The 26,578-nt window shown below is 43.2% G+C and overlaps 2 protein-coding genes across 2 annotated transcripts; both read right to left on the reverse strand.

The window, feature by feature from the left end:
* Positions 1–2,020: 2,020 nt before the first annotated feature.
* LOC148878809 (cocosin 1-like) lies at positions 2,021–4,221 on the reverse strand. The gene is made up of 4 exons (XM_088960192.1): positions 3,830–4,221; positions 3,256–3,707; positions 2,695–3,150; positions 2,021–2,571 (listed from the first exon to the last, which is right to left on the reverse strand). Exons 1-4 carry the CDS (start codon positions 4,167–4,169, stop codon positions 2,194–2,196), a joined length of 1,626 nt encoding a protein of 541 aa, XP_088816318.1. The 5' UTR covers positions 4,170–4,221; the 3' UTR covers positions 2,021–2,193.
* Positions 4,222–11,835: 7,614 nt separating this feature from the next.
* Positions 11,836–24,288, reverse strand: LOC148878810 (11S globulin-like). The gene is made up of 7 exons (XM_088960193.1): positions 24,004–24,288; positions 13,688–13,748; positions 13,523–13,575; positions 13,303–13,354; positions 13,082–13,269; positions 12,526–12,981; positions 11,836–12,391 (listed from the first exon to the last, which is right to left on the reverse strand). Exons 1-7 carry the CDS (start codon positions 24,286–24,288, stop codon positions 11,996–11,998), a joined length of 1,491 nt encoding a protein of 496 aa, XP_088816319.1. The 3' UTR covers positions 11,836–11,995.
* Positions 24,289–26,578: the final 2,290 nt, after the last annotated feature.

Genomic DNA, 26,578 nt, shown 5'->3' on the forward strand with positions numbered 1-26,578 from the left:
GACTCAGCATAAGCAACAACTCAGCATGATAGCCAGACTGCGACTGAGTAATGAGCTCGTTAAGATTCTCGCAAGACAGCTCGCTACATTACAACTCACAACGGAACGAGCTCGCTATAGCGCGAGCTCAAGGACCCCGGTATGTTGAAAGGGAATACTCCAAGTCTATCCCAACTCGCGATCTCGGATAACCAGCTCGCTCCAATACTTAGGCAAGAGGACTGCCCCCAAAGGCAACCTCAAGCGGAACCACCTCGGGATACCTCCAGGAGCTCGCTACATGGTAGCTCGCTATGGGATAGCTCACTACTAAGCGACGCAGCGTTTTCGGGAAGCTTCTTATCTAACAAGACCGTACCCGTCAGATTGCACCATGTCTCCTAACTAACGGTGCAGTCCCTGCCAGCCCAGCAGACTGCACCCACGTCTCTCGAAAGGTGGTGGCATGTCTGTCCTTTCCGGGTCGGGTCTCTCATCCAATTGGGCAGTACTTTGCAACCGTTACCTGCGCAGCCCTGGCACATAACGGCTGCGCCAGAGGGCCAATGGCGGTTACACCCGATTTGACAAGAACATCTATATTTAAAGACCCCAGTGCCAAAGCGACCTGCACTCTTAGCTCTCTCTGAATTCCTTACAGCTCTCTCAAGTGTTCTAACTTAAGCATCGGAGTATTCCCACCAGGCAAGTCCCACGAGAATCCTTCACCTTCCTCTTCTCAGGTACCGTTCGCCACCAACTAGGAGCCAGACATCTGCCTGCTAAGAATGCCCAGATTGCGCCGCATCACCAAGGTTCGGCTAAACACCAGGGCTCCAGGTCTTCAACGGAAACCCTCAACAAGTACCTAGTACCTTCCACTTCCTATTCCACACACTTGGGAATGTTTTAGACCGCCCTACTCCAAACGATAAGACGGAAGGCCTCAAGGTTTTTCCAAGCTAGATTATCCGGATCTGAAGAAATAAAGCCGCCCAATGCATCTCCTATCTCCTTGAAGACCTAGATAGAAAGGGGAACGCCAAATACCCTAATCCACCACTTACCATAACCTCCTCTTTGCCTTTCCGAACAGCCTTCTTGAGTCCAGTGATATAAGGTAAACCGCATCCCGTTGAAGGTTTGAGCTCGGGAGTGGAAAGCACCGCAAGCTTTTTTTTCGGAGGCAAAAATTAGAAGTCATTTACTCCCCTCAAGGACATATGCCCTTGCTAATTATATTTGTGTGATCTTTTGGACTTGATGGACGACCAAAATTTGGTCTTTTTCTAATTACCAATGAAAGAATAGGAAGCTAAAAGGACATATGACCATGGTAAACTAGGACCAAATGATCTACGAAACACGACCCCAAAATCTTTTCATCTGTCGGACTTAAAACAAATCATGGGTTTTGGTTAACAAACTTAACATACCTTGAGTTTTGCAAATGGACTATACCTACCATATAGATTGACACCAATAGACTTCGATATACCCTCTATTTCAAAAATGTTAATAACAGTTAAATATGAAGTTATGTGGCCTATTTTTTTTAAACCCCATTTTACCCTTCTCAACACTATTAAAAACCAGCAATTTCTACAAATTGTTCTGGATTGGAAAGTAGAGATAGCCGCCATTGTATCAATGGACCAAGTCCATAAAAATCCTCTCCAACCCACACACCAACTCATGCCGATATGCTAGGTTGCGTAGCTTGGCCCAACATTTCCTTCCCCAAGTGCAGCATAAGCAAAAGACCCCCTCCCCCTTGAGTTGTGTATGCCATCCTTCCACTTGGGCACACCCAGCCCACATGCTAGACCACCCTCGCCCTGCTTACCCACCGGTAAATCCCACTGTTCGAAAAAATGCCTCAATGAGGCCAGCAACCAAACCCAGGAAATTAAAGCTGATTACTTAGGTATGTGTTTTGAATGGATTGCAATGAAATGATGCAACCATGCTAGGCCACCCCCTGCATTGTCTACCCGCACACAGAACTACTGAAGAATCAACTAATAAAATTGAAACAAAATTGGACAGCCCAAAGAAAGTTTTCCCTTTATTTATTACCCAAAGCACGTTATAAAAACTCATAATACAAAGTTGAAGAGTTCAAACATCTATAAATACGTACCAACTTCCGTGCCTATATTATTGTTGAAATAACTCTCCTTTATGCCTATTATTTTACATTACAGAAAACCTTCAGTTGGATTCAAAATTTGGTGCTAAGACACACGTTTCCTCTCTGTTGTACTTTAACCTCCTTGCTTCTTCATTGGAAATCTGGTAAGCATTTACCAGGACCTCTTCTGGCATGGCCCGAATGGCAGAAGTCCTTCCAACAAGTGGACTTCTCACTGCATTGTCACTGGTCTTAATTGAAACCCATTCAAATCCATTGTCTCCTGCCTGTTTCACTACAGCAAAGTTTTGAGGAATGACGATTAGTTGGCCTTCACAAAGCTGTCCATCATAGACAGTCTGACCAGAGTTTCCAACGATCTGAACCCGGGCTTCACCCCTAAGAACGTACATCACGCTGTGTGCGTTTACGTTCCAATGAGGAGACATTATCGCATTCTATATATACAAATCATGCATCAAAACCAATTTAGTACGTAAGTTCCATAAAGCACAAAAGTAAAAAATCATTCAATCAAACAATACTATACAAAAAGATGATTATGTTTATTAGAACCTAACCTTGTAGAGATGTCCTCTCTCGGCACTAAGTTCAAAGAGGCCAAGAATGGGGAGGCTTTGGCTGTTAACGTTGGTCAGACGTCCCCCAAAAGGAGTGTATACATCGGAATTCGTGGCTTTCCCAATATTCTGTCTGAACCTCATGTTGCAAAGAGTCTCCTTTAAACCATTTGCATTAGTTTCTTGTTGTCTTTCTTGCTCTTTACTCGATATTGACTTTATCACCTGAAGTCCCCTTTCAACATGGATGATAGGTCCCCTCTCGTCATTCTTCTTTTGTAGCTTTCTCACCGTCTCCTTTGTCACTCCAAAAGCCTGAGCTAATATCTTTGCATCAAAGCCACTAAAAACATTGTTCGAGCTCTCTTGCCCACCTTCCTCACTCTTGGATGACGAAGATCCTCTTCGTTGTTCTTCCTCTTGTTGTTCTTGTATGTTACCAGCAAGCCGGAAATTCTTTAGCAAGCATTTGAATAGAAAATCAGTCATAAGCCTTATTAGATTTTGCATTCATGCGTAAAATAATTAAATGAATGCTAGTGAGTCAGTCAGCTTACTTACTCTCACTTTTCGATCAAGTTGGTTGAAATTATTACGGGTGTCAATGACGGCAATTGCAACAAGTGGCGTATCACCATCATTGTAGACCCAATAGGAAACTCCATTTGGCACCATTAGGATGTCTCCCTCCTTGAAGAATCTTGGTTGTTGGTAAAAGTCCTCGGATCTATGGCTTCTACAGTGTTGATCCTCGGATTTTCGGCTTGTGCTACTTTGATGTTCTGATTGTTGACTTTTGCTTTTTTGGCTTCTGCTCTCAGATTTATGTCTTCTACTGTCTTGATCCTCCGATTGTTGACTTTTACCACCTTGGTCCTTTGATCTTTGACTGCTACTGCCTTCATCCTCTGATCTTTGGCTTCTACAACCTTCTTCCTCGGATTGTTCATCTTGCTGGAATAATTGGAACGTTTCAGGGCAACCGGGGATTGATAATCCTAAAACTCCCCTACCTGTACGTGGATTTCAAGCACGTAAGTCATAACACAAGTTTAATTGAATGGTATATGATAATATAACATGCATAGACCACAATAAGTTAGTAGCAATGCAGAAAGGGATTCAGTGAACTAGCCTTGGACAATGTAGAGGATCCTAGGTTGATTGTGATAGACAGGTAAGGAGAGGCCCTTGGGCTGGATAGTAACCCGATAAGCTGCAACCCCAGCACACCTGAACTGTTCATTGTCGTCATCCCAGATTTCAAATTGGCCAGCCTCGGCTTCAATTCTACGAGATGGTTCAAGGGCATCAAGGTTATTGATCTGGCACTCACTTTGTTCTTCTCGAGACTGGTGATCAGGCCGAGTACTCCAACCTTGGCCTTGGTGAGAATTGTATGGCCTGACAGCTAGGCAGCCATGAAACAGAATAACGAGACAGATACCAAGAGAAAGCAGACATGATTTAGCCATGATTTATTGAAACAGGTGAAGAGAGAATTTGCACTACCAAGCCGTGGTGAAGCGGCGAATAGAATGATCAGGTATTTATAGAGAAGATGGGTGCATTAGAGGTTGACACCTGAGTAATGCCCTTCAGCCACCATTCACATTGCATGGTTCTACCTTGTCATTTTGGCGAACACATGCCTGCATTGATCGCTTTGTACGTCAAACATGTGTAAATATATAATTGGACCACTGTTTTGTGTCCTTTGATATTTAATTAATGACAAGATAAAATCTCTCTCTGTCTCTCTCTCTATATATATATCATCTAAAATTAAAAAGCTCTACTACTAGTAGATATGGTGGCACGGGACCATCCAAGAAAAACAGAAATATATACATAGCATCTCATATAACCTAACCTAGCAAGTATAAGCAGAGGCCTCTACTTTTTCATGCAGAAAAGACACAGAAGAGAAGAGAAAGAACAAATGATTTATTTGGAACAGAATGGCCAAATCGTAAAGATTTGGTAGCCATGCAATGTGAATGGTGACACATATGCGTTTGTATCTGTCCAGCTCTTGGGCCGCCCAAAGCCCCACCCACCATAAGAATGATTTAGTTACACTATTACGAAGAAATCAATGCAACTTCCAAAGGTATGTAATAAGGAAATTAATGTTTAGATTGAAGTGGACAAGTATGTTTTGGTAGACTTATTTTCAATTTTGGTCAAGCCAGGTCGTGATTCATTAATTTGAAAAGCTACTAAAGTCAGGTCGTGATTCCTATAGGCTACCGAGTTGCAAGCTATTATTTTTGAAACCATCGATAACAATTCCAATAATGCTTTATGTTTGGTTTAATTCATTGCCTCCAAACACCTCTGCGAAGACTAAGTCCATGACTTTGATCGAATTCAGCTGCTAGACAGATTCAGTTAGAATATGCCCATGACACTAGTAATTTGATTCTTTTAATTTCTCCCTAATTTTGTTCAAATGTCTTATTGGACCTCGGCCAGCCTTCTCTTTTTCTTTTTCCATTCCCATCCAGTAATATATACTTCATACAATTTTGATGTCATATCATTGTTTCTGTTGGAGACAAAGCTACTAAAGTACAATTTTGATGTCATATCATTGTTTCTGTTGGAGACAAAGCTACTAAAGTCTATGATGACCAAATGCTTAGATTTAATATCTTTGGAGATTAAATTTCATGGGTTTGTGATATTTGATTAAACAACTTTCACATGCCTGCATTTCTTTTTTTTTTTTTTGTAAAAGTAGTGTTCTGAAATTTAAAAGTTTGTCCATTAAATATCATGTTTTCTCCCTTTTCTCTTTTACACGGTTCCTCATGAGAAACTAACAAAACTTTCCTCAAACTTCTTAATGGGAGCTTGCTTGCTTAAATACATAGGAGAAATGTTTAAAATATCGATACAGGCTGGTACACAGGTAGGGATGTATCAGTATTTACATTTGCTCGCCTTTTTTTTTTTTACTTTTTCTTTGAAACTGGTTCAAAGGAGTCGGTTTATCCCTTGAACTAGGCCAAACCTTGAAACACTCCCTGTAAGGGCATGTTGGGAAGCCCCCAATACGATATATATTAGCCAATGCGCCCTGATATGTTGTGATATTTTGATCCTTGCCTAGGAGATATAGAATGGAGCCATGCACGTGTGTCCATGTACACACACTTTGCTTGATCTAGATCGTTCATGTTAGAGATACACACTTTGCTAGATCTAGATCGTTCATGTTTAATGTTTTAATCTAACTAATAAAGCTGTACATGCGTTGCACATGGCAATATTTCTATTTTTACTAACAACAATTCTTATTTTTCAAACATATTTGTTTTTAATATGAAGAATATATAATATTAATGCATGTTCAAATTATTATATAAAATTTATAAAAAATTCTATATTTTTATTTTTTATTATTTAATTTATGAGATAATATAAATTACTTATTTACCAAGAGGAAATGCAATTCCAATTTATTGTTTGAATATTGGTTTTTAATATTATGGTCAAACGAATTATATATATAATTCATTTGACCATAATAATAAAAACCAATATTCAAACAATAAATGTCGTATATATATATATATCATTTATATATGATATATATGTTATTTAATATTTATTTATCGATATGTTATTTATATTGCATTTTGGTAAATGTCATATATGATAAAAGTAGTTAAAAAATACTTATATTTTTTGTTTCTCTTTATTTCAACTATTATTTTTTCTTTTCCTTTTAATAATTTATTCTTTTTTAAATTAATTAAGATTGTATTAGATTCAGATATCCAACATCTTGATCAGATTCAGATTTGAATCAATATTTATGAGATCCAATCATATATTTGGATCGAATCGAATTAAAATATACCCTGATTCAAATCCAATGCATCCCTACCAAACCACTTGCCTACAATGACCTAGCTAATTAAATCATTGAACCATTTGACATGGTTAGTGGGGTCATGTCTTAGACATTAATGCTCTTTATTTTTTTTCCTAATTTTTATCCCATTTCTATCATTAATGAAAATAATTCTCATTAACCACACTTTTTTATATGATGAATATATAATATCATAAAATGTAACCAAAATTTCTACATTTTCTATAATTTTATGTATTTTATTATTTAATAATAGCATCATGTGTTGATCCATTTGACATGGATAGTTGAACCACTAACCCACTACTTGGATTAAAAACCATTTTTTCTTTTTCGGTTGATTTTAAATCATGTATTACATTTTCATCATCAATAAAAATAATTCTTATTTTCGCATTTATTATCGCACGTGGTAGTATCAAATGATGATAATGATAATAACCAGTAACCAAAGGACTTTACTGGTTGAACCGTTAATCTATTTACCAAGAAAATGGATTATGATTAAGATATTAATTCATTTTTTTCTTTATATTTTAGTCATTTCTATCTTTACTAACAATAATTCACATTTTTTCAAACATATTTTTGTTTAATATGAAGAATATATAATATTAATGTATGTTCAAAGTTTCTTATAAAATTTACAAAAATTCTATACTTTATATTTTATTATTTAATTTATGAGATAATAAAATTTACTTATTTACCAAGAGGAAATGCAATTCCAATATATTGTTTAAACATTGGTTTTTAATATTGTGGTCAAATCAATTATTTATATATATTATATATATTATTTACATATAATGTATATGTTATTTATTATTTATTTTTAAATATGTTATTTATATTGTATTTTTGTAAACTTTTTATATGATGGAATAGTTGAGAAAATACTTATATTTTTTGTTTTTTTATTTTAACTATTATATTTTTCTTTTTCTTTTAATAATTTATTACTTTTCAAAAAAATTAAATCGGATCATATCATATTCGAATATCTGGCATCTTGTTCGGATTTGGATTCAAATCAATATTTATGAGATCTGGTCGAATCTTTGGATCAAATTGGATTTGAATATATCCTAATTCAAATATGATCTGATCTGTTTGTATCCCTACCAAATCACTTGCCTACAGTGACCTAACCTAACTAATTAAATTATTGAACCATTTGACATGGTTAGTCGGGTCATGTGCTAGACATTAATGCTCTTTATTTTTTATCATAATTTTTATCCCATTTCTATCATTAATGAAAATAATTGTCATTAATCACACTTTTTATATTATGAATATATAATATTATAAAATGTACCCAAAATTATCAACAAATTTCTACATTATCTAAAATTTTATGTACTTTATTATTTAATAATAAAATCTATTTGACATAGATAGTTTAACCTCTAACCCACCACTTGGATGGAAAAACCATTTTGCTTTTTCAGTTGATTTTAAATCATGTATTCCATTTTCATCATCAATAAAAGTAATTCTTATTTTCACATTTATTTTTGTTTACTATTGTGTATGGATTTATTAGTGGATTTTAATGATGATAAACAAAAGTATTTTTATATTCCTAAATTTGTATTATTTATTTATGACATCATGAAATTATCCATTTCACCCAAATGGTTGAGCTACTTACCCACCACCTAGATGAAAAATATGATTTCATTTCTATGTTTATTTTAAAAATATAAAATTTCATTCTATTAACAATTATTGTGTATGAATTTATTAGTGTAATGATGACAAGTAAAAGTATAAATGTTGGATTCAAGAAGAGAGAACGTGATTTATTTAATGACCTAAATATGAGACTTCATGAGAGGTAATTGAATGTACTTCATGGTATTCTATTAATTACATTTTCTGTCATTTCAATGGAGATGAACCAAATTCAAGAGGATGGGCATTTGAGTAAAGAAAAATTCCAGAAGCCAATACCTCCTCATTCACACTTTTATAAATAGTATAGATAGTTAAGAGCTAAATATGTGTGATCATAGGATTTATACCCTTTTTAATAGTCATTAAGAGGCAATTGATAAACAATAGTCATTTGAATTCAAAACTTTGATTATGCATATAACTTTCCTACTCTCAGAAAAATTTTCAAAGTAATTCTTCAGAATGCATAAAATGGAGCAAGTCAAAATATTTTCATATACAATTTTTTTTTTTTTTTGCATTTGTCTGTCTAAATCTAAATTAGTATACTATCTCGTAGAAGCTTTCTTTGGAGGTTCTTTGACTTCACTAATTGTAGTTTCTCATGGAGACTTTGTATTTTGACAATGATTTTCTTTTGAAAAGATAAGGTAAAATTTATTCAAAAAGAAAGAAAAGTATTCAAGAGGTATACAAAAATAGAAACCCCGAAGAAACCAAAAACAAACCACTTACAACCCGCGCCAAGAGTTCAAGGGCCACAAAACAACAAAAAATGAACCAGCAAGGAGATCTGAAACCAAACTCCTTAGCCTACCCTAAAAACTCAAAGCCTAAGAGACCTCCAAAAGAAGAACTAGCAAACTTCACAGCCCAAACTATTTCTTCCTCTACCACTTCTACCCCTTCCCCTGATGCAATGGGCTCCGCGAGGAGGCGTGACAACCGGTAGATCATAACATTCCCTCAATAGTTTGGATTTCCTATTTCCGACCGGCAGAACTAACGGTGTAGAAGACACGTCTAACCAAGAACTTTTTGTCTCCAAATCTGACTCCGGTTCCGAGTTCCTTGCAAACTGAGGGTTATGATCCTTTACATCATTGACAAAAAGGGAGCTGATCCAATCTTGCAACTGAGGCTCTTGCTCCACGGAGAAGGATACCCCTAGAAGCTTCCCAAAATCCAAAAAATTCTCCACTTGACTTTCAACGATTTACTGCTCCACACAAACTTCTTTCTCTTGAGAAATCATCCCAACGTCTCGCACCATGACCTCCTCCGGGTTGGAATTGCAACTCTCCAAGGAAAGGCTAAGCGGCCCATCTCTGCTAAACTCGGGCCTAGGTGAAGACTCAATGCGAGTAAAGAAGCCATTCGTTCTTTGTGGAGGGTTCTTAATTCCCTCCAACCTTTGCCAAACTAACAGGGATACTAGTTAGAAAAGTTTCCTTATTTACAACTCATGTAGAACATTCGACAGGATCTAGTCAATTTGCTTAAAAAAGACTACCAAAGTCTTCTTACTTTTTAGATAGGGTAGTGGTCTTTTGAGTTTCGTTCGATTCTGACACTTTACATTTCTTTTTGTTGGTTTTTTACTAGGTTTAGATAGTGTGGTCACTTTCTTTGTATTTGCCTATTTGGGTTTTGGGGTCATACTCATACAAACTAAATTCTCCCTTATTTCTATCTACCTCCCTCTTTATAATGGTTATTTAATAAAATTTAAGGTGATCACCCTTCCAACTGGAGTAAAATTTAGGGCAATTTAAGAAAATGCTATTCTGACAAACTATATAATATAGGGTAAATTGGTGAAACCTCCCCCGAAGTTTCTAGTTGTTGTTGAAACCTCCCCTAAAGTTTGCTAATTGCAATCACCTCCCCTGAACCTATTGATACAGTTGCAAGTAGATCCTCTCTGGTAAAATCTTTAAAGAGAAGCGTGAAAATGTCCAAAATACATATCCAACTATTTTTAACAAAAATGTTTATTTTTCAAATTTTATCTTCATACGAATCACTATCCCAAACCCTTCCAATTTCTTTTCCAAATTTTTCCTTTTGAATCACTCAAAGGTAATGCTACAACTATAAATTCTCTATGTTTTTGTTCCTCATAAAGGTTTTATTGTTTTTTCATAGAAACCGGTCTCAATTGTAAATGCACAGGTATTTGGGTCATTTATACCAAAGTTATTTTAATTTTTTGTCAGTAACCTAATAGTTCTAATTATTTTAATTTATTAATCACCGTGTTCAATATCGGTATCTTAGCCTAGTGTGAAGGATATGGTCTGAGTATTAACAATCAAATTTGGATTTTGATTTAGGCCTTTCTTTTAGGTAGGGATTTGTATTTAGGCATATCTCATTCAATCTGATCAATTTGAAATTGCAGTCTTACATAAATCACGTAGTAGTAATTCCATTCCCATAGCCATGGTTCATCGGCTTATAACCATCTCCAACTATGGGACCATATTAAGAAGGTGTTTGGCAATTCTGTTCGTGTGGTCTTTTGGACTTTTCAAAATATGGACGATCAAAATCAGGTGTTTTTCTAATTACCAATGAAAGAATAGGAAGCCGAAAGGACATGTGCCTTGAAAATCTCATGAAAGCCTAAAATGGCTATACATCTGAAAGCTTTCTACCTTTCTGCACCTAAAATCATATTATATCTTATTTAGACTGTTGTAGGATCTTCGTAAAAAGACTTGTTATTCAAATCTTTTTAAATCCTATATATCTTTTCATCTGTCGACGATCCAACTAATCCGACCAAACCAATGACTACTGACCCCATCACAATCCTTGTTTGTGTAAACATTTAATCCACTATGCTTCTAAAACATGTTGGCCCGATCAACAACCTGTCAACCTAATCGGTAGAATCGCTCAGTGGGCCAGTTATTAGGTCTTGTATTATGTTAGGGTAAAAGACTTAAACATATCATGGGTTTTGGTTAACTAATTTAACATACCTTGAGTTTTGCAAATGGACTATACCTACCATATGGATTGACACCAGTAGACTTCAATATACCCTCTTTCAAAATTGTTAATAACAGTTAAATATGAAGTTATGTGGCCTATTTATTTTTTTTAAACCCCATTTTACCCTTCTCAACCCTATTAAAAACCAGCAATTTCTACAAATTGTTCTGGATTGGAAAGTAGAGATAGCCGCCATTGTATCAATGGACCAAGTCCATAAAAATCCTCTCCAGCCCATACACCAACTCATCCCAATATGCTAGGTTGCGTAGCTTGGCCTAACATCTCCTTCCCCAAGTGCAGCATAAGCAAAAGACCCCCTCCCCCTTGAGTTGTGTATGCCATCCTTCCACTTGGGCGCACCCAGCCCACATGCTAGACCACCCTTGCCCTGCTTACCCACCGGTAAATCCCACTGTTCGAAAAAATGCCTCAATGAGGCCAGCAACCAAATCCAGGAAATTAAAGCTGATTACGTAGGTATGTGTTTTGAATGGATTGCAATGAAATGAGCCATGCTCGGCCACAGAACTACTGAAGAATCAACTAATAAAATTGAAACAAAATTAGACAGCCCAAAGAAAGTTTTTCCTTTATTTATTACCCAAAGCAAGTTGTAAAAACTCATAATACAAAGTTGAAGAGTTCAAACATCTATAAATACGTACCAACTTCCGTGCCTATAATGCTTTATTATTCTTGAAATAACTCTCCTTTATGGCTATTATTTTACATTACAGAAAACCTTCCGTTGGATTCAAAATTTGGTGCTAAGACACACGTTTCCTCTCTGTTGTACTTTAACCTCCTTGCTTCTTCATTGGAAATCTGGTAAGCATTTAACAGGACCTCTTCTGGCATGGCCCGAATGGCAGAAGTCCTTCCAACAAGTGGACTTCTCACTGCATTGTCACTGGTCTTAATTGAAACCCATTCAAATCCATTGTCTCCTGCCTGTTTCACTACAGCAAAGTTTTGAGGAATGACGATTAGTTGGCCTTCACAAAGCTGTCCATCATAGGCAGTCTGACCAGAGTTTCCAACGATCTGAACCCGGGCTTCACCCCTAAGAACGTACATCACGCTGTGTGCGTTTACGTTCCAATGAGGAGACATTATCGCATTCTATATATACAAATCATGCATCAAAACCAATTTAGTACGTAAGTTCCATAAAGCACAAATACATGTAAAAGTAAATAATCATTCAATCAAACTATACCATACAAAAAAGATGATTATGTTTATTAGAACCTAACCTTGTAGAGATGTCCTCTCTCAGCACTAAGTTCATAGAGGCCAAGAATTGGGAGGCTTTGGCTGTTAACGTTGGTCACTCGTCCCCCAAAAGGAGTGTATACATCGGAACTCGTGGCTTTCCCAATATTCTGTCTGAGCCTCATGTTGCAAACAGTCTCCTCTAAACCATTTGCATTAGTTTCTTGTTGTCTTTCTTGCTCTTCACTCGATATTGACTTTATCACCTGAAGTCTCCTTTCAATTTGGATGATAGGTCCCCTCTCGTCATTTTTCTTTTGTAGCTTTCTCACCGTCTCCTTTGTCACTCCAAAAGCCTGAGCTAATATCTTTGCATCAAAGACACTAAAAACATTGTTCGAACTCTCTTGCCCAATTTCCTCACTCTTGGATGACGAAGATCCTCTTTGACGATGATGTTGTTCTTCTTCTTGTATGTTACCAGCAAGCCAGAAATTCTTAACAAACATTTGAATAGAAAATCTGTTGTAAGCCTCGGATTGTGCTTTTGTGCATTAAACAAATATATAATGTATGATAGTGAGTTAGCTTCCTTACTCTCACTTTCCGGTCGAGTTGGTTGAATTTCTTTCTGGAGTCAAATACGGCGAATGCAACAATTGGTGTATCACCATCATTGTGGACCCAGTAGGCAACTCCATTTGGCACCATAATGATATCTCCCTCCTTGAAGAATCTCAACTGCTGGTGAAAATCCTCGTATCTTTGGCTTCTGCTACGTTGATCTTCCTCACATCTTCGGCTTCTGCTGTATTTACCCTCGGATCTTCGGCTTCTAGTACTTTGATCCTCTGATTGTTGACTTCTACTTCCTTGGCTTCTGCTATATTGTTCCTCGGGTTTCTGTCTTCTACAGCATTCATCCTCAGACTGTTGACTTTTACCATCTTGTTCTTGTGATCTTTGACTGTAACCGTCTTCATCATCCTCCGATATTTGGCTTCTTCTACCTTCTTCCTCGAATTGATCATCTTGTTGAAATGATTGGAATGTTTCAGGGCACCCAGGGATTGATCCTAGAACTCCCCTACCTGAACACATGGATTACAAACACACAAGTCATAACAAATGTTTGAAGTAGTATATGATAAAATATAACATACATATAAAGTAGATGTGTAAAGAGGGATTTAGTGAGCTAGCTTTGGACAATGTAGAGGATCTTAGGCATATTATGATAGACAGGTAAGGAGAGTCCCTTGGGCTCTGATGAAGGATGATTTGGCCCGACCTCTCTATTATGAGACACGTGGCAGAAACGACAGCTCGGCAAAAGGGGCCAAGCCTAGGCGGGAACAAGGGGACACACTCCGCCGAACTGACCCACCTTGTAACAGCTCGGGATAGACTTCGTCGAACTGCCACCTTGTAACAGCTCGGGATACACTTCGCCGAACTGACCCACCTTGTAACAGCTCGGGATAGACTTCGCCGAACTGACCCACCTTGTAACAGTTCGGGATACCTCCGAGCTCAAGACCGCCTCGCTCAGCACTTCGCATCATCTTCTGGGCACCAAAGCCAAACAAGTCGTACCATGCCTGACACTAGGGAAGTCCGTGCCCGAGGGCGCCACGCCTAACTGACTTGGGATCTAACGTTTGGCAGCAGCACTCCAAACGGCCACCTGCCACCGCCACTGACGCCGCCATCTCCAGTTAGACGGTTAAGCAGTGACGGTTCTGTCTCAGCAAAAAGGACGACAGCCGATTTGACAAGCGCAAGGGTAATCATACCCGATCTGACAAGGGCCTCGGGACGAGTACACGAAGTGACTATAAGAGCCCCCTACCCCCCGACAACGGAGGTATGCAAACTTTGCGCTATCTGGTATTACCTTGCTTTTGAAGGATTCTAACTTGAGCTTCGGAGCCTCTACACCAGGTTCCCCTCGGAGCTTTCCCATCTCTTCCGTTTCAGGTTCCCTGCTACCCCGTTCGGAAGCAAGGTAGCGGACAGCTAAGACCAGCCGGATCGCGCTCCATCAATTGGCGTCGTCTATAGGAACACGCTTCAAAAAGCCTCCCTCCAAACTTCGATACCCCCTTTTTTCTTCAAAAAACCCAACACTCATGGCCTCCTCCAGCAACATCGGATGTGGCATGGAGACAAACGCCACCGGGGAGCAACATCAGGTCCCCGTAGTGTGCGTTGGACAGTTCACCATCCCCCTTTCGACGGATGGGATCCCCATCCTGAACACGCCACAAGCAGTAGCACCCGTAAACCCTCCTACCACAAACGTCCCCTTTCCTCTCCCCATTGAGACAACCTTCACTGAACCAACTGCCGTCCCCCTAGCAGCTAGCCAAGACCGATTGGAGGACCTGATGGAGTGCATGCGGGCAATGCAAGCCCAAATGCAACAGTTCCAACAACACCAGCTTCACCAGCACCAAGTGCTGCACAACATCTCCCAGTATCACTATCAACAGCAGTTCCCCCAACTGCCACTGAACCAACCACTACTTCCACCTCGCCTCCCCGCAGGATGGGCACCCCCGCCAGGCAAAGGCCTCCCGGCCCCAGAACTACCCCAACAGCCAGGCCTCGTCCCCAGGCCGAAGAGAGAAAAATGTCATCCCCGCCTCGCAACCCGCGGGTGGGTCGGGAACCTCGCCCGCAAGGTCGGCCCCCGGGCGCTCCAAGCCCGAGCTCCCGCTCACCGAAAACCGATTCAGCGCCCTGGTGGCAGACTACCAGCACTCCGGGCCCATCGAGCTCGGTAACACGGAGGCCAGCAGCGCCAGCACAAGGCCCGCTCAACGGCGAAGGCGCCGGCGAAGTCGCCAAACCGCCACCCGCGCCTTGTCGGAATTCAGAGGCAAAGCCACGAGCTCGGACGAGGTAGGGGCTACCCCGGCTCTCTCCATTCCTTCCCCCCTCGCATCGGAACTCCTGGCGGTCCCCTTACCCAGAGACTTCAAGCTCCCACCTCTGGACAAGTACAACGGGTCCTTCGACCCCAACGACCACGTTGACGCCTTTCAGTCGCAAATGCACCTCGCCAGGGCTAGCGAATCGTGCATGTGCGTGGCCTTTACCACCACCCTCAGGGGGGTAGCCCGCACTTGGTACAGGAACCTGGCCCCCGGGTAGATAAAGTGCTGGGCCCAGTTCATGCAAGTCTTCACCACACACTTCGTCACCAGCCGATGGTGCCCCAGAACAGAGGAAAGCATCTTCGGAGTGGTCCAAAGAGAAGGAGAATCTATTCGGGGCTACATCAAGCGGTTCAACGAAGCATGCTTGCAAATACCGCGGTTGGACCCTGCAGTGCAGCTCGCGGCGGCCAAAAGAGGAGTGACGCACAAAGAGTTCAAATGGCACATGGTGGCCAACCAGCCCGCGACCATGGCCGAATTCCTCAAACTCGCGGATAAGTTCATGATGACAGAGGAATAAATCAACCAACGAACCGAAGGCGGGAACGAGAAAAGAAAGAGATAAGGCGAGCTCTCCAACCCGGTGAATAGAAAAAACCCGACCCGGGAGCCGAAGCCGAACCAGTCCTTCCGGGCCTCCCTAGCAGTTCAGACGGACTACACGCCGTTAAACACGAGGCGAACAGAGATCTTAATGACGATCAAAGACGCTCCGTACGTTAAGTGGCCACCTCGCCTGAAGGGAAATCCGAATGATAGAAACAAGAATTTGTATTGTAGTTTCCATAGAGACCATGGTCATAGCACCGAACAGTGTAATAACCTCCGGGACGAGATAGAGGGACTCATCCGTCGTGGATACTTGAGAAACTTTGTACAGCACAACAATAACAATAAAGCAGGTCAGTAAGGGGAGCACGAAAAGGATGCACCCGAGTCTAGCAACAGACCTGCCGAACTGTTGCAGAAGCAGCCTCCGGAAGAGAGGCTAGTTCGGGGAACCATCCATGTAATAGTGGGAGGATCGGTGGTAGCGGGGTGTACCTCGGCAGCAGCCCGGACTTCAGTTCGCGAAGTGGCCCTCAAAGAAAGGAACCCCCCAAAGAGACCAAAGACCGAAGAACCAATCTTTTTCACGGAGGACGACGCGCGAGGAGTCCACTACCCCCATGATGACGCGCTTGTCATTAAGCTAAGGATTAGCGACTTCGAGGTCAGGCGCGTACTCGTAGATTCGGGCAACTCAACGGACATCCTCTTCAAATCGGCATTTGACCAGCTGCAGTTAAAGAGGAGCGAGCTGAAGCCTGCGAACACTCCCCTGGTAGGTTGCAGCGGAGAGGAAGTTAGGCCCCTCGGAAAAGTAACTGTCCCTGTGGAAGTCGGCACATGGCCTTGTGCAGTCAGACTCAACCATGATTTCCTGGTAGTCGCGACCCCCTCCCCATACAATGCCATAATAGGGCGGCCGATCACGCATGTCCTACGGGCGGCGGTCTCCACCTACTATTTGGCCATGAAGTTCCCTACGGACTTCGGTATAGGGGTAGCGCGGGGCGACCAGCTCGAGTCCCGCAAGTGCTACGTTGCCGCCCTAAAGGGAAAAACCAAGGCGGCCGACGACCTCGAGCTGGAGCGGCCGACGGAGCAAGGTGAGGAGCGAGCTTCACCCACAGAGGAAACAGTCGCAATCCCGACTTCAGCTACGGACCCAGCTCGCACACTAAGCATCGGAGCTTCCATCGAAGACCCCCTACGAGCCGAACTGGTGAGTTTTTTACTTCAAAATTCAGATATTTTTGCCTGGTCCGCGGCCGACATGCCCGGCATTAGCCCCGGACTGATAACTCACAAACTTAATACTGACCCTATAGTCAAACCCGTTAGACAGAAGAAACGCAACTTAGCCCCAGAATGTTGGAAAGCGGTCGACGAGGAGGTTGAGAAGCTCCTCGCAGCAAACTTCATAAGGGAAGTCCACTACTCGAGCTGGGTGGCCAACCCGGTGTTGGTAAAAAAGGCAAGCGGCAAGTGGCGCATGTGCGTCGACTATACCGACCTGAACCGAGCTTGCCCGAAAGATTGCTTCCCCCTCCCCAGAATTGACCGCCTAGTGGACGCGACCTCGGGAAATGAGTTGCTAAGCTTCCTGGACACCTACTCGGGCTACAACCAAGTTAGGATGGACCCATCCAATGAGGAAAAAACCAGCTTCATAACTGAGTTCGGCCTGTATTGCTACAAAGTCATGCCCTTCGGACTAAAAAATGCTGGGGCAACTTTCCAAAGACTTGTAAATAATATTTCGGCCCCTGATTGGTACGAAGATAGAGTGATATGTAGACGACATGGTCGTCAAGACTCAGTTTTCAAAAGAGTTAATACAAGACTTAGATTCTGTTTTCCAAATCCTGCGTCACTTTAGCATGAAGTTGAATCCCAACAAGTGTGTCTTCGGCGTCACCTCGGGCAAGTTCCTAGGCTACATTGTCAATCGGCGCGGTATTGAGGCCAACCCGGACAAAATAAAAGCCATTCTAGATATGAAACCACCCCAGAAAGTAAAAGAGGTTCAGAGGCTAAACGGCCGCATAGCTGCTCTAAGCCGCTTCTTGTCTAAGTCAGCAGACCGCTGCCTACCCTTCTTCAAGGCAGTCAAAGGCAAAGGGTTCGAGTGGACCCAGGACTACCAGTTCGCGTTCGACGAACTAAAAGGTTACCTCGCTAGTGTGCCAACCTTAGCCCGGCCCGAGATGGGCGAGGTCTTAGAACTGTACCTCTCGGCGAGCGACGAGGTGGTCAGTTCAGTACTAATAAAGGAAACAGACCGGGTCCAACGACCCATATATTATGTTAGTAAAATTTTGCAGGGAGCAGAGGCAAGGTACCCGGAGATAGAAAAACTAGCATATGCCCTAGTAATAGCAGCTCGTAAACTCCGCCCGTACTTCCAGGTTCACACCGTCATCGTCCTAACTGACAAACCTCTTAGACAAGTTTTACTCAAACCCGAAGTCTCCGGTCGACTGACGAAATGGGCCATTGAACTCAGCGAGTACGACCTCCAGTACAAACTGAGAACCGCTATCAAGGCCCAAGCCTTGGCAGATTTTATCGCCAAGTGCACTTTCAGCCACGAAGCCCCACAGGTCGAGCCCGAGGTCCCCAGTTGCAACGAACCCGGAGCTCCTGAGCCCATAGATTCCAAACCCCGTGAAGCAGCACCCAGTGTGGCATCTCTCCTGGTCAGGCGAAGAGCGAATTGGGATGAGGAGCCCTGGATCCTTCACGTGGATGGTTCCTCGAACCGGCAAGGCAGCGGAGCTGGAATAGTCTTGTGCGGCCCGAACGGCACAAAGTAGAATACGCACTACGCTTTGAGTTCACGGCATCCAACAACGAGGCAGAGTACGAAGCACTGATCATCGGGCTGGACCTAGCGCAAAAGGTTAAGGCAAAACACTTGGTCATCTGCAGCGATTCTCAGCTTGTGGTAAACCAAGTTACCAGCGAATACGAAGCACGTGATCTCTCCATGATCGCATATTTGGCCAAAGTAAAAGAAGCCCTACTCAACTTCCGGTCACACATCATCAGGCAAATCCCGAGGTCCGAAAACACTGAGGCCGATGCCCTATCTCGGTTAGCCAGCACGAGTCACAACAATATGAGAACTGTGTACATAGAGGACTTACCTCAGCTTAGTATTCTCAGGGGGACAGAGGAGGTCGCTCCCATCTTAGAAGCAGAGCCGAGCTGGATCGATCCACTCGCGAGCTTCCTGATAGACGGAACCCTCCCTGCAGAACGCAATGCGGCCAAGAGGGTGCAGCGCCATGCGGCCAAATACGTCATAATAGACGAACGGTTATACCGACGGTCGTACACGCTCCCCTATTTGTGGTGCCTGCGACCTACCGAAACTGAGTTCGTACTCCGTGACACTCATGAAGGCCTGTGCGGCAGACACCTGGGAGACAGAGCACTCGCCCAAAAGGCACTTCGACAAGGATACTACTGGCCAACGATGAAGGCAGAAGCTGTCGAGCTCGTCAGAAAATGCGACAAGTGTCAGAAGCACGCTAACATCCACCGTCAACCTGCCTCCGACCTCAAATACCTCGCCAGCCCGTGGCCCTTTGCACAATGGGGCATCGACCTCCTAGGGCCATTCCCACCAGCAACAGGCGGAAGAAAATTCTTAGTTGTTGCGGTAGATTATTTTACGAAGTGGATAGAAGCCGAACCTTTGGCAATCGTCACGGCTCAAAACATACAGAACTTCTTTTGGAAGAACATAGTATGTCGGTTCGGGTTACCTCGGGTTCTAATCTCCGACAACGGAAAATAGTTCGAGGATATCAAGTTCCAAGAGTGGTGCCAGAACATGGGGATTCGGAAAAATTTCATGTCAATCGCGCACCCACTGGCAAACGGTCAGACGGAAGTAATGAACAGAGCCATCCTGCGTGGACTGAAAGCACGTCTGGATCGAGCTAAGGGATTGTGGGCCGAAGAGCTACCAAGTGTCTTATGGGCTCACCGAACGACCGAAAAAGCAGCAACAGGAGAAACCCCCTTCAACCTCACCTACGGCACTAAAGCGGTGATCCCGGCGGAAATCGAAATACCAACGTTGCGATTAGAAACATACGACGATCGGACGAACGGAGATGAGTTATGCACCAACCTCGACCTACTGGACGAGGTAAGGGACCTCGCGCACATCCGAACAGCGGCATACCAGCAGTAGGTAGCTCGCTACTACAATAGCAGAGTAAAGCAACGAAGCTTCCGAGTCGGAGACCTGGTCCTCCGTAAGATTATGGTGCCCGAACCCGGCATCGGCAAGCTTGGACCTAATTGGGAAGGGCCCTATAAAGTAAAAACAGCGCTCGGGGGCGCATACGAACTCGAAACCTTGGAAGGCAAACGAGTACCCCGAACATGGAACATCGTGAACTTGAGGCGATACTACCTATAAACCACCTAGCGAAGTGGACGAAATCAGGTCCTACCTATAAACCACAAGGCAAGCTGAGGAACTTCAGCGCAGACAGCACATTATCAGCTCGGCAAAAAATCAGTTCGCGGCATAAAATACCACGGAAATTTAAAAACCCGGCAAAGAAACAGCTCGGGGAAGATGAGCAAGGGGAAAAAGACACTCCATTGCCAGAAACAGTACATTGGCAAAAAAAAATATTTACATGCCCGGAGCCACTTCTTCGCCATCGGAAGGCACTTAAACAACACCCGAAGACCCTGCCTCTCCTTCAGAGTCCGACTCGCCATCGGCAGCATTGGCCATCTCCTGAGTTATACGCGAAGTGGTTATGGCACTTACATCGAGGTCGGGGTATGTATTCCGGATCATCCACCGGCTCAACTTGAAACCCCTCCTGTAAGAGTCCACCATCAGATCGTCAAAACGCGGGGAGGCAATGTAGTCTTCAACTGCCTTCTTCTTGGCGTCTTCAATGCCTTGGGAAAAAATCTGTGTTCTCACCCTAATGTCCTCCTAAAGATACTCGACTTGATGCTGCAAATCCAACTTCAAGTCCGCCATATGCTTGACAACTACCCCCATGGCCTCGGCGTCACGCTGAGACCTCGCCTGTCTAGCCATCGCGACGCGAGCAGCCTTTTCAGCAGCATAAGCAGCCGCCTCAACAGCCCGGGTATTTGCCTCTACAGCACGGAAGGCTTCTTCAGCAGCATGAGCGGCAGCCTCAGCAGCTCGCGCCTGTCGCGAGCTCCTCTCCACTTGGGCCGCCAAGGCATGAATCGAAGAATTCACCTACCAAAAGAAACAAGTGAGCAAAATGACAGCAGAAGCAACAGAATAAAAAAGGAAGACAGAATCTAACTTACCACCATGGCATGTGTTACGGCGCAGCAAGCGACCTGATTCAAGGGAAGATCGGTCCACACCGCGACCTCCTCGGGGAAAGTAGCATCCCTACTCTTCTGAAGAGCGTAGTTCGGCGTCAACACGCTCCTAAACTCCCCTTGAGCTCCCGAGCCTGAGGGTCCAGCCCGCGTATGAGCAGACCCGGAGTGAGCAGGAGCACTTGAGTACGCAGGAGCGCCCGTATGAGTGGTTTCAGCATAAGGCGCCCCGGCAGTCTCGTGCACCGGTGGAGTCACTTTGGGCTCCCTAGGCAGATCCTCTGGCGTATGGTCTGAGGCTTGGGGCTCCTCATCTAGGGGCAGCTCGTTACGAGTTCGCTTGGCGACCCGCTTCCTCCTCTTCATACCTTGGAACAATCGCCCCCCACGAGTTCTCTCCGCATCCATCACACCTACAAAAACGAGTTCGACATCAAAAAAAAAAAAAAAAAAGAAGCCGCATAGCCAGAAACCTACCCGAACTCAGGCCGGCTGCAAAAAGCTTAGCCTCCATTAAGTAGTGGTGGCACTTTAAGCCTTGTCGTGCCCACCCGGTCTGAAAGGGCCATCCTTGTGCACTTCGCACGCCGAAGTAGTCCCGCTTCCAAGCCAGGACCTTATTAGGAAGATCGTGTAGAAGCTTGAAACCCTGGCGAGGAGAAAGGTAATACGCCCGTCTCCCCCCAGGAAGAGAACCCGCCTGTCTCTTGAGCATCAAGATAGAGGAGAATATCTCTAAGTCTAAGGGAAAGTTCTGCTTGCAAAAAAGGGAAATTGTCCCCACCATGTTCCGAATAGAGTTCGGATGAACCTAGCCAATGGTGACACCGAAGTGGTTTATGACTTCTTCGAGAAGGGGATGGAAAGGAAGTCGCAACCCTGCAGCAAGCTGCTCTCGAAAAATCACGATCTCGTCGGGACCGTGTTCCCAAGGAAAGCTACCCGAAGGAATAAAATATGTGTACCCCCCAGGAAGATTATAAGACAGAAGTATGGATTGAAGCCCCTCAGGCGTCATGGTCGAAGGGCCAAACCGGTCTAGCATCCGACCTCGGCAGGAGGTAGACGCCAAACTGACCAAAGCGACTCGACCTACTGGTTCGTAGTCCTCAAACTCCACCTCAAGATCACTGAGGAAGTCTGGGGACACGGCTCGGTTGGTGGAACCTACATCGGCCCTACTCGAAGAATCGTCTAAGCTATCAAAGCTAGACATTGGGGAAAAGAATTCAAGAAAGTACTCACCGGAAGGTTTGAAGAAATACCAAAGAACCGTGAACTGTATAACCAGCCTTGACGCAAGCTGGAAAAGACTTGGACGCGAGCTGAAGGGTTGGACGCGAACTCAATAGACAAACCGCAGAAGTGACTACAACCGGGGTCCTCCACTATTTATATCTATAGTAACCAAGAATCGACCGTGCAGACCGAAGACGATCCAACGGCCCACGTTCTTACCGACCGCACAACCCTTAAGGTCGAGACGTGACGGGCGCACGTCTTTCCGAGAAAAGCGAAACGTTAGCGCGTCTTTTTGAAATCAACGTCGCTTCGACACGCGTCTTTTCGAAACTGACGCGCCGCACGTCTCCTTGACAGTCGACCGTGCACGTACAGCAGTGGCGTGCCTTTTTGAAATGACCCGTTGCCACGTCCCAGCGGCGCGAGTTGGTTTGAAATTTAAAACGCGCGGTCACAACCACCAGCGTTCTTGAGTAAGCATGTTTCCAGCCTTCTCGAAAACTGAAAGAACCCTAGCAAAAGCGTCTCGTAGAGTGAAGATTTGAAGGACGGGACAAATCCACCAGCTACCTCGCGAAAACTCCCTGCACCATGGTAAGACCCTCAGCGCAAGGAGTGGGGGGCAATTGATGAAGGAAGATTTGGCCTGACCTCTCTATTATGAGACACGTGGCAGAAACGACAGCTCGGCAAAAGGGGCCAAGCCTAGGCGGTAACAAGGGGACACACTCCGCCGAACTGACCCACCTTGTAACAGCTCAGGATAGACTTCGCCGAACTGCCACCTTGTAACAGCTCGGGATACACTTCGCTGAACTGACCCACCTTGTAACAGCTCGGGATACACTTCGCCGAACTAACCCACCTTGTAACAGTTCGGGATAGACTTCGCCGAACTGACCCACCTTGTAACAGTTCGGGATACCTCCGAGCTCAAGACCGCCTCGCTCAGCACTTCGCATCATCTTTTGGGCACCAAAGCCAAACAAGTTGTACCATGCCTGACATTAGGGAAGTCCGTGCCCGAGGGCACCATGCCTAACTGACTTGGGATCTGACGTTTGGCAACAGCACTCTAAATGGCCACCTGCCACCGCCACTGACGCCGCCATCTCCAGTTAGACGGTTAGGCAGTGACGGTTCTGTCTCAGCAGAAAGGACGACGGCCAAGTTGACAAGCGCAAGGGTAATCATACCTGATCTGACAAGGGCCTCGGGATGAGTACACGAAGTGACTATAAGAGCCCCCTGCCCCCCAACAACGAAGGTATGCAAACTTTGCGCTATCTGGTATTACCTTGCTTTTGAAGGATTTTAACTTGAGCTTCGGAGCCTCTACACCGGGTTCCCCCCGGAGCTTTCCCATCTCTTCTGTTTCAGGTTCCCTGCTACCCCGTTCGGAAGCAATGCAGCGGACAGCTAAGACCAGCCGGATCGCGCTCCATCAGGCTCGATGGTAACACGATAAGCTGCAACCCCAACACACTTAAACTGGTCATTGTTGTCATCCCAGATTTCAAATTGGCCAGCCTCAGCTTCAATTCTACGAGATGGTTCAAGGGCATCAAGATTATTGATTTGGCACTCATTTTGTTCTCCTTGGAACTGGTGGTCAGGCCAATTCTGACCTTGGCCTTGATGAAAATCATATCGCCCAGCTGCTAGGCAGCCGTGAAACAAAATAAAGAGACAAAGACCAAGAGAAAGCAAGCAAGATTTAGCCATGATTTATGGAAAAAGGTTAAGAGAGAATTTGCACTACCAAGCCGTGGTGAAGCTGCGAAGGGAGTGGTCCAGTATTTATAGAGAAGCTTGGTGGATTGGAAAGTGATAGCTTTCACAGATCCTCTTCAGCTAGTCACTCTTCACATTGCATGGCTACCATGTCATTTTGAACGAACACATACTCATTTTGTTCAGGGAACCTGTATTGATAGTTTTGTATATCAAACAAGTGTAATAAATTTGGACTGTATTGTCAGCATATCTTCAAACAAGTGAAATAAATTTGGACTGTATTGTGTGCATATTTGAAGAGATATTTTGACGAGATAGAGTCTATCATCTAATAAAATAAGTTCTACCACGAATTAGAGTTACACCAAGGTTTTAAAAACAGATCCAGAATCAGAACCGTTATGGCCATCAATTTTTGGGTTTGACAATTGAACTGTTTGAGTCAACAAATCACTAACCAAATCAATGGTCTTTGACCAAGGACTGGGTTAAGGTAAAATAAAATCAGTTGCCTGAACGATTCTCGGGCTGAACAATCTAACCATTTACATCAACAACGGTTCTAAAACACTGAATTAGACCATGACACAATAAGCCAGATTTATGAATGAATCAAAACTATACACGCTCCATCCAACAGAAATAATATCACATATATATAACCTTGCATGCATAACCAGCAGGCCCCCTGGCAACCACTAGCCTTTTGATCACGGACCATATGGTTCTCGACATTTTGTGATCCATAAGTCTCACTTTTTCATGCAGAAAAATAAAAGGACAAAAACAAATAATAAATTATTTATTTAGAACTGAGTGGCCTAATGGTATAGAAAAGAACTCCCTTGGGTAATCATCATTATATTCTCATTTATATCCTCGCAAGGCCCCATATAGCCGGGAACAACATTTTATAATAGCAAATGAATGGTGATATTGATTTAGCTCGGTCCCTTGACCACTCAAAGCCCCACGAAACGAATGATTTATGCTCCCGTTTTTGTTTACGATGCAATTTCGTTCTCACTGATACAAATGTAAAGGAATTAATAGAGTGTAAAGCTCAGTTTGGAAAGAGTATAAATACAAATATGTATACTATAAATATATAGAAAATAATACAAAATACAAGGTTATGCGCTCTAAATATTTGTATTTGCACTCCTCCGAAATGGAGCCTAAATTCTGATTCACTTTTACTCAATCAAAGTATCATTTGATTTTGCTTCAGACTTTATTTTACTTCATTTATACTTCAAACAAACAAAACAAATTGCAAATTCTGGTTAACCTTCTTTGATATTTCTGTAATAATGTACCAAGGATAAAATCCAGAAGAATATTTTGAACCCTAGTACTAGAAATATTTGAATAATTATGATCAGGTCAGTTAAGAACTAAAGAACACCAAGAATAATTGGAAATAGTGAATTGCTCATTGGCCTTGAACTGAATTTATAATAGAAGAGTTTTGCATGAAAGGAAACTCTATCATAGATAGAGTCCTATAGAGATAACAACCAACAATGTTCATCTCATTAGGATAACAATTATCCTAAATCTCTAAGGATAATTGTTATCCTAAGGATGGACTTCTATCCTAACTGATATACACAATAGGATATACTCTAATACGCCCCCCCTCAAGCTCCATACTCATCATGGACATGGAGTTTGTCTCTCAAGAAGCAGAAGTGATCACTGGCGATAGGCTTGGTGAGAATGTCAGCAACCTGATTTTTTGAAGAGATAAAATGAACACATAGGTGTCGTGCAAGAACAAGATCCCAAAGAAAATGAAAGTCAATCTCAACATGCTGAGTCCGACCACGGAAGGCAGGGTTGGCAGCAAGATAAGTGGCACCAATGTTGTCACACCAAATAGTAGGTACCTCAGAGAGTATAACCCCAAGATCTCGAAGAAGAGATGTAATCCAAAGAACTTCAGTTGTTGATGTGGCACAAGCATGAAATTCAGACTCAGTGCTGAAATGTGCAACTATAGCTTGTTTGTGAAATCTCCAAGCAATTAAATTAGGACCTAAATAGATAGCAAAGCCCCTGGAAGATCTGCGATCATCTGGGCAACCTACTCAGTCAGCATCTGAAAAAGCATGAAGAGAAAGAGAAGTAGATGACGCTCATGAGAGGTTTAAGCCATGCATAATAGTATGCTTAAGGTAATGCAAGATGTGTTTCACAGTTGCCCAGTGTTCGCCAATTGGAGATTGAAGAAACTAAGAGGCTTTGCTTACTGCAAATGAGGTGCTTGTGCGAG

Source organism: Nelumbo lutea, chromosome 1 (assembly GCF_056320005.1).
Source record: "Nelumbo lutea isolate HS-2025 chromosome 1, American lotus-T2T, whole genome shotgun sequence".
NCBI classification, from domain to species: Eukaryota; Viridiplantae; Streptophyta; class Magnoliopsida; order Proteales; family Nelumbonaceae; genus Nelumbo; species Nelumbo lutea.

Excerpts from the sequence above, each read along its gene's own strand:
- LOC148878809 (XM_088960192.1), bottom strand. The coding sequence starts at position 4,169 with ATGGCTAAATCATGTCTGCTTTCTCTTGGTATCTGTCTCGTTATTCTG. Across the intron at positions 3,151-3,255 it reads AACTTGATCGAAAAGTGAGA|AATTTCCGGCTTGCTGGTAA; the intron begins GTAAGTAAGCTG and ends TGCTTGCTAAAG. Across the intron at positions 2,572-2,694 it reads AGAGAGGACATCTCTACAAG|AATGCGATAATGTCTCCTCA; the intron begins GTTAGGTTCTAA and ends TTGTATATATAG.
- LOC148878810 (XM_088960193.1), bottom strand. The coding sequence starts at position 24,288 with ATGGCTAAATCTTGCTTGCTTTCTCTTGGTCTTTGTCTCTTTATTTTG. Across the intron at positions 13,576-13,687 it reads GATCCTCTACATTGTCCAAA|GTAGGGGAGTTCTAGGATCA; the intron begins GCTAGCTCACTA and ends CCATGTGTTCAG. Across the intron at positions 13,355-13,522 it reads CTGAAACATTCCAATCATTT|AGTAGAAGTCAACAATCAGA; the intron begins CAACAAGATGAT and ends AGAAGCCAAGGA.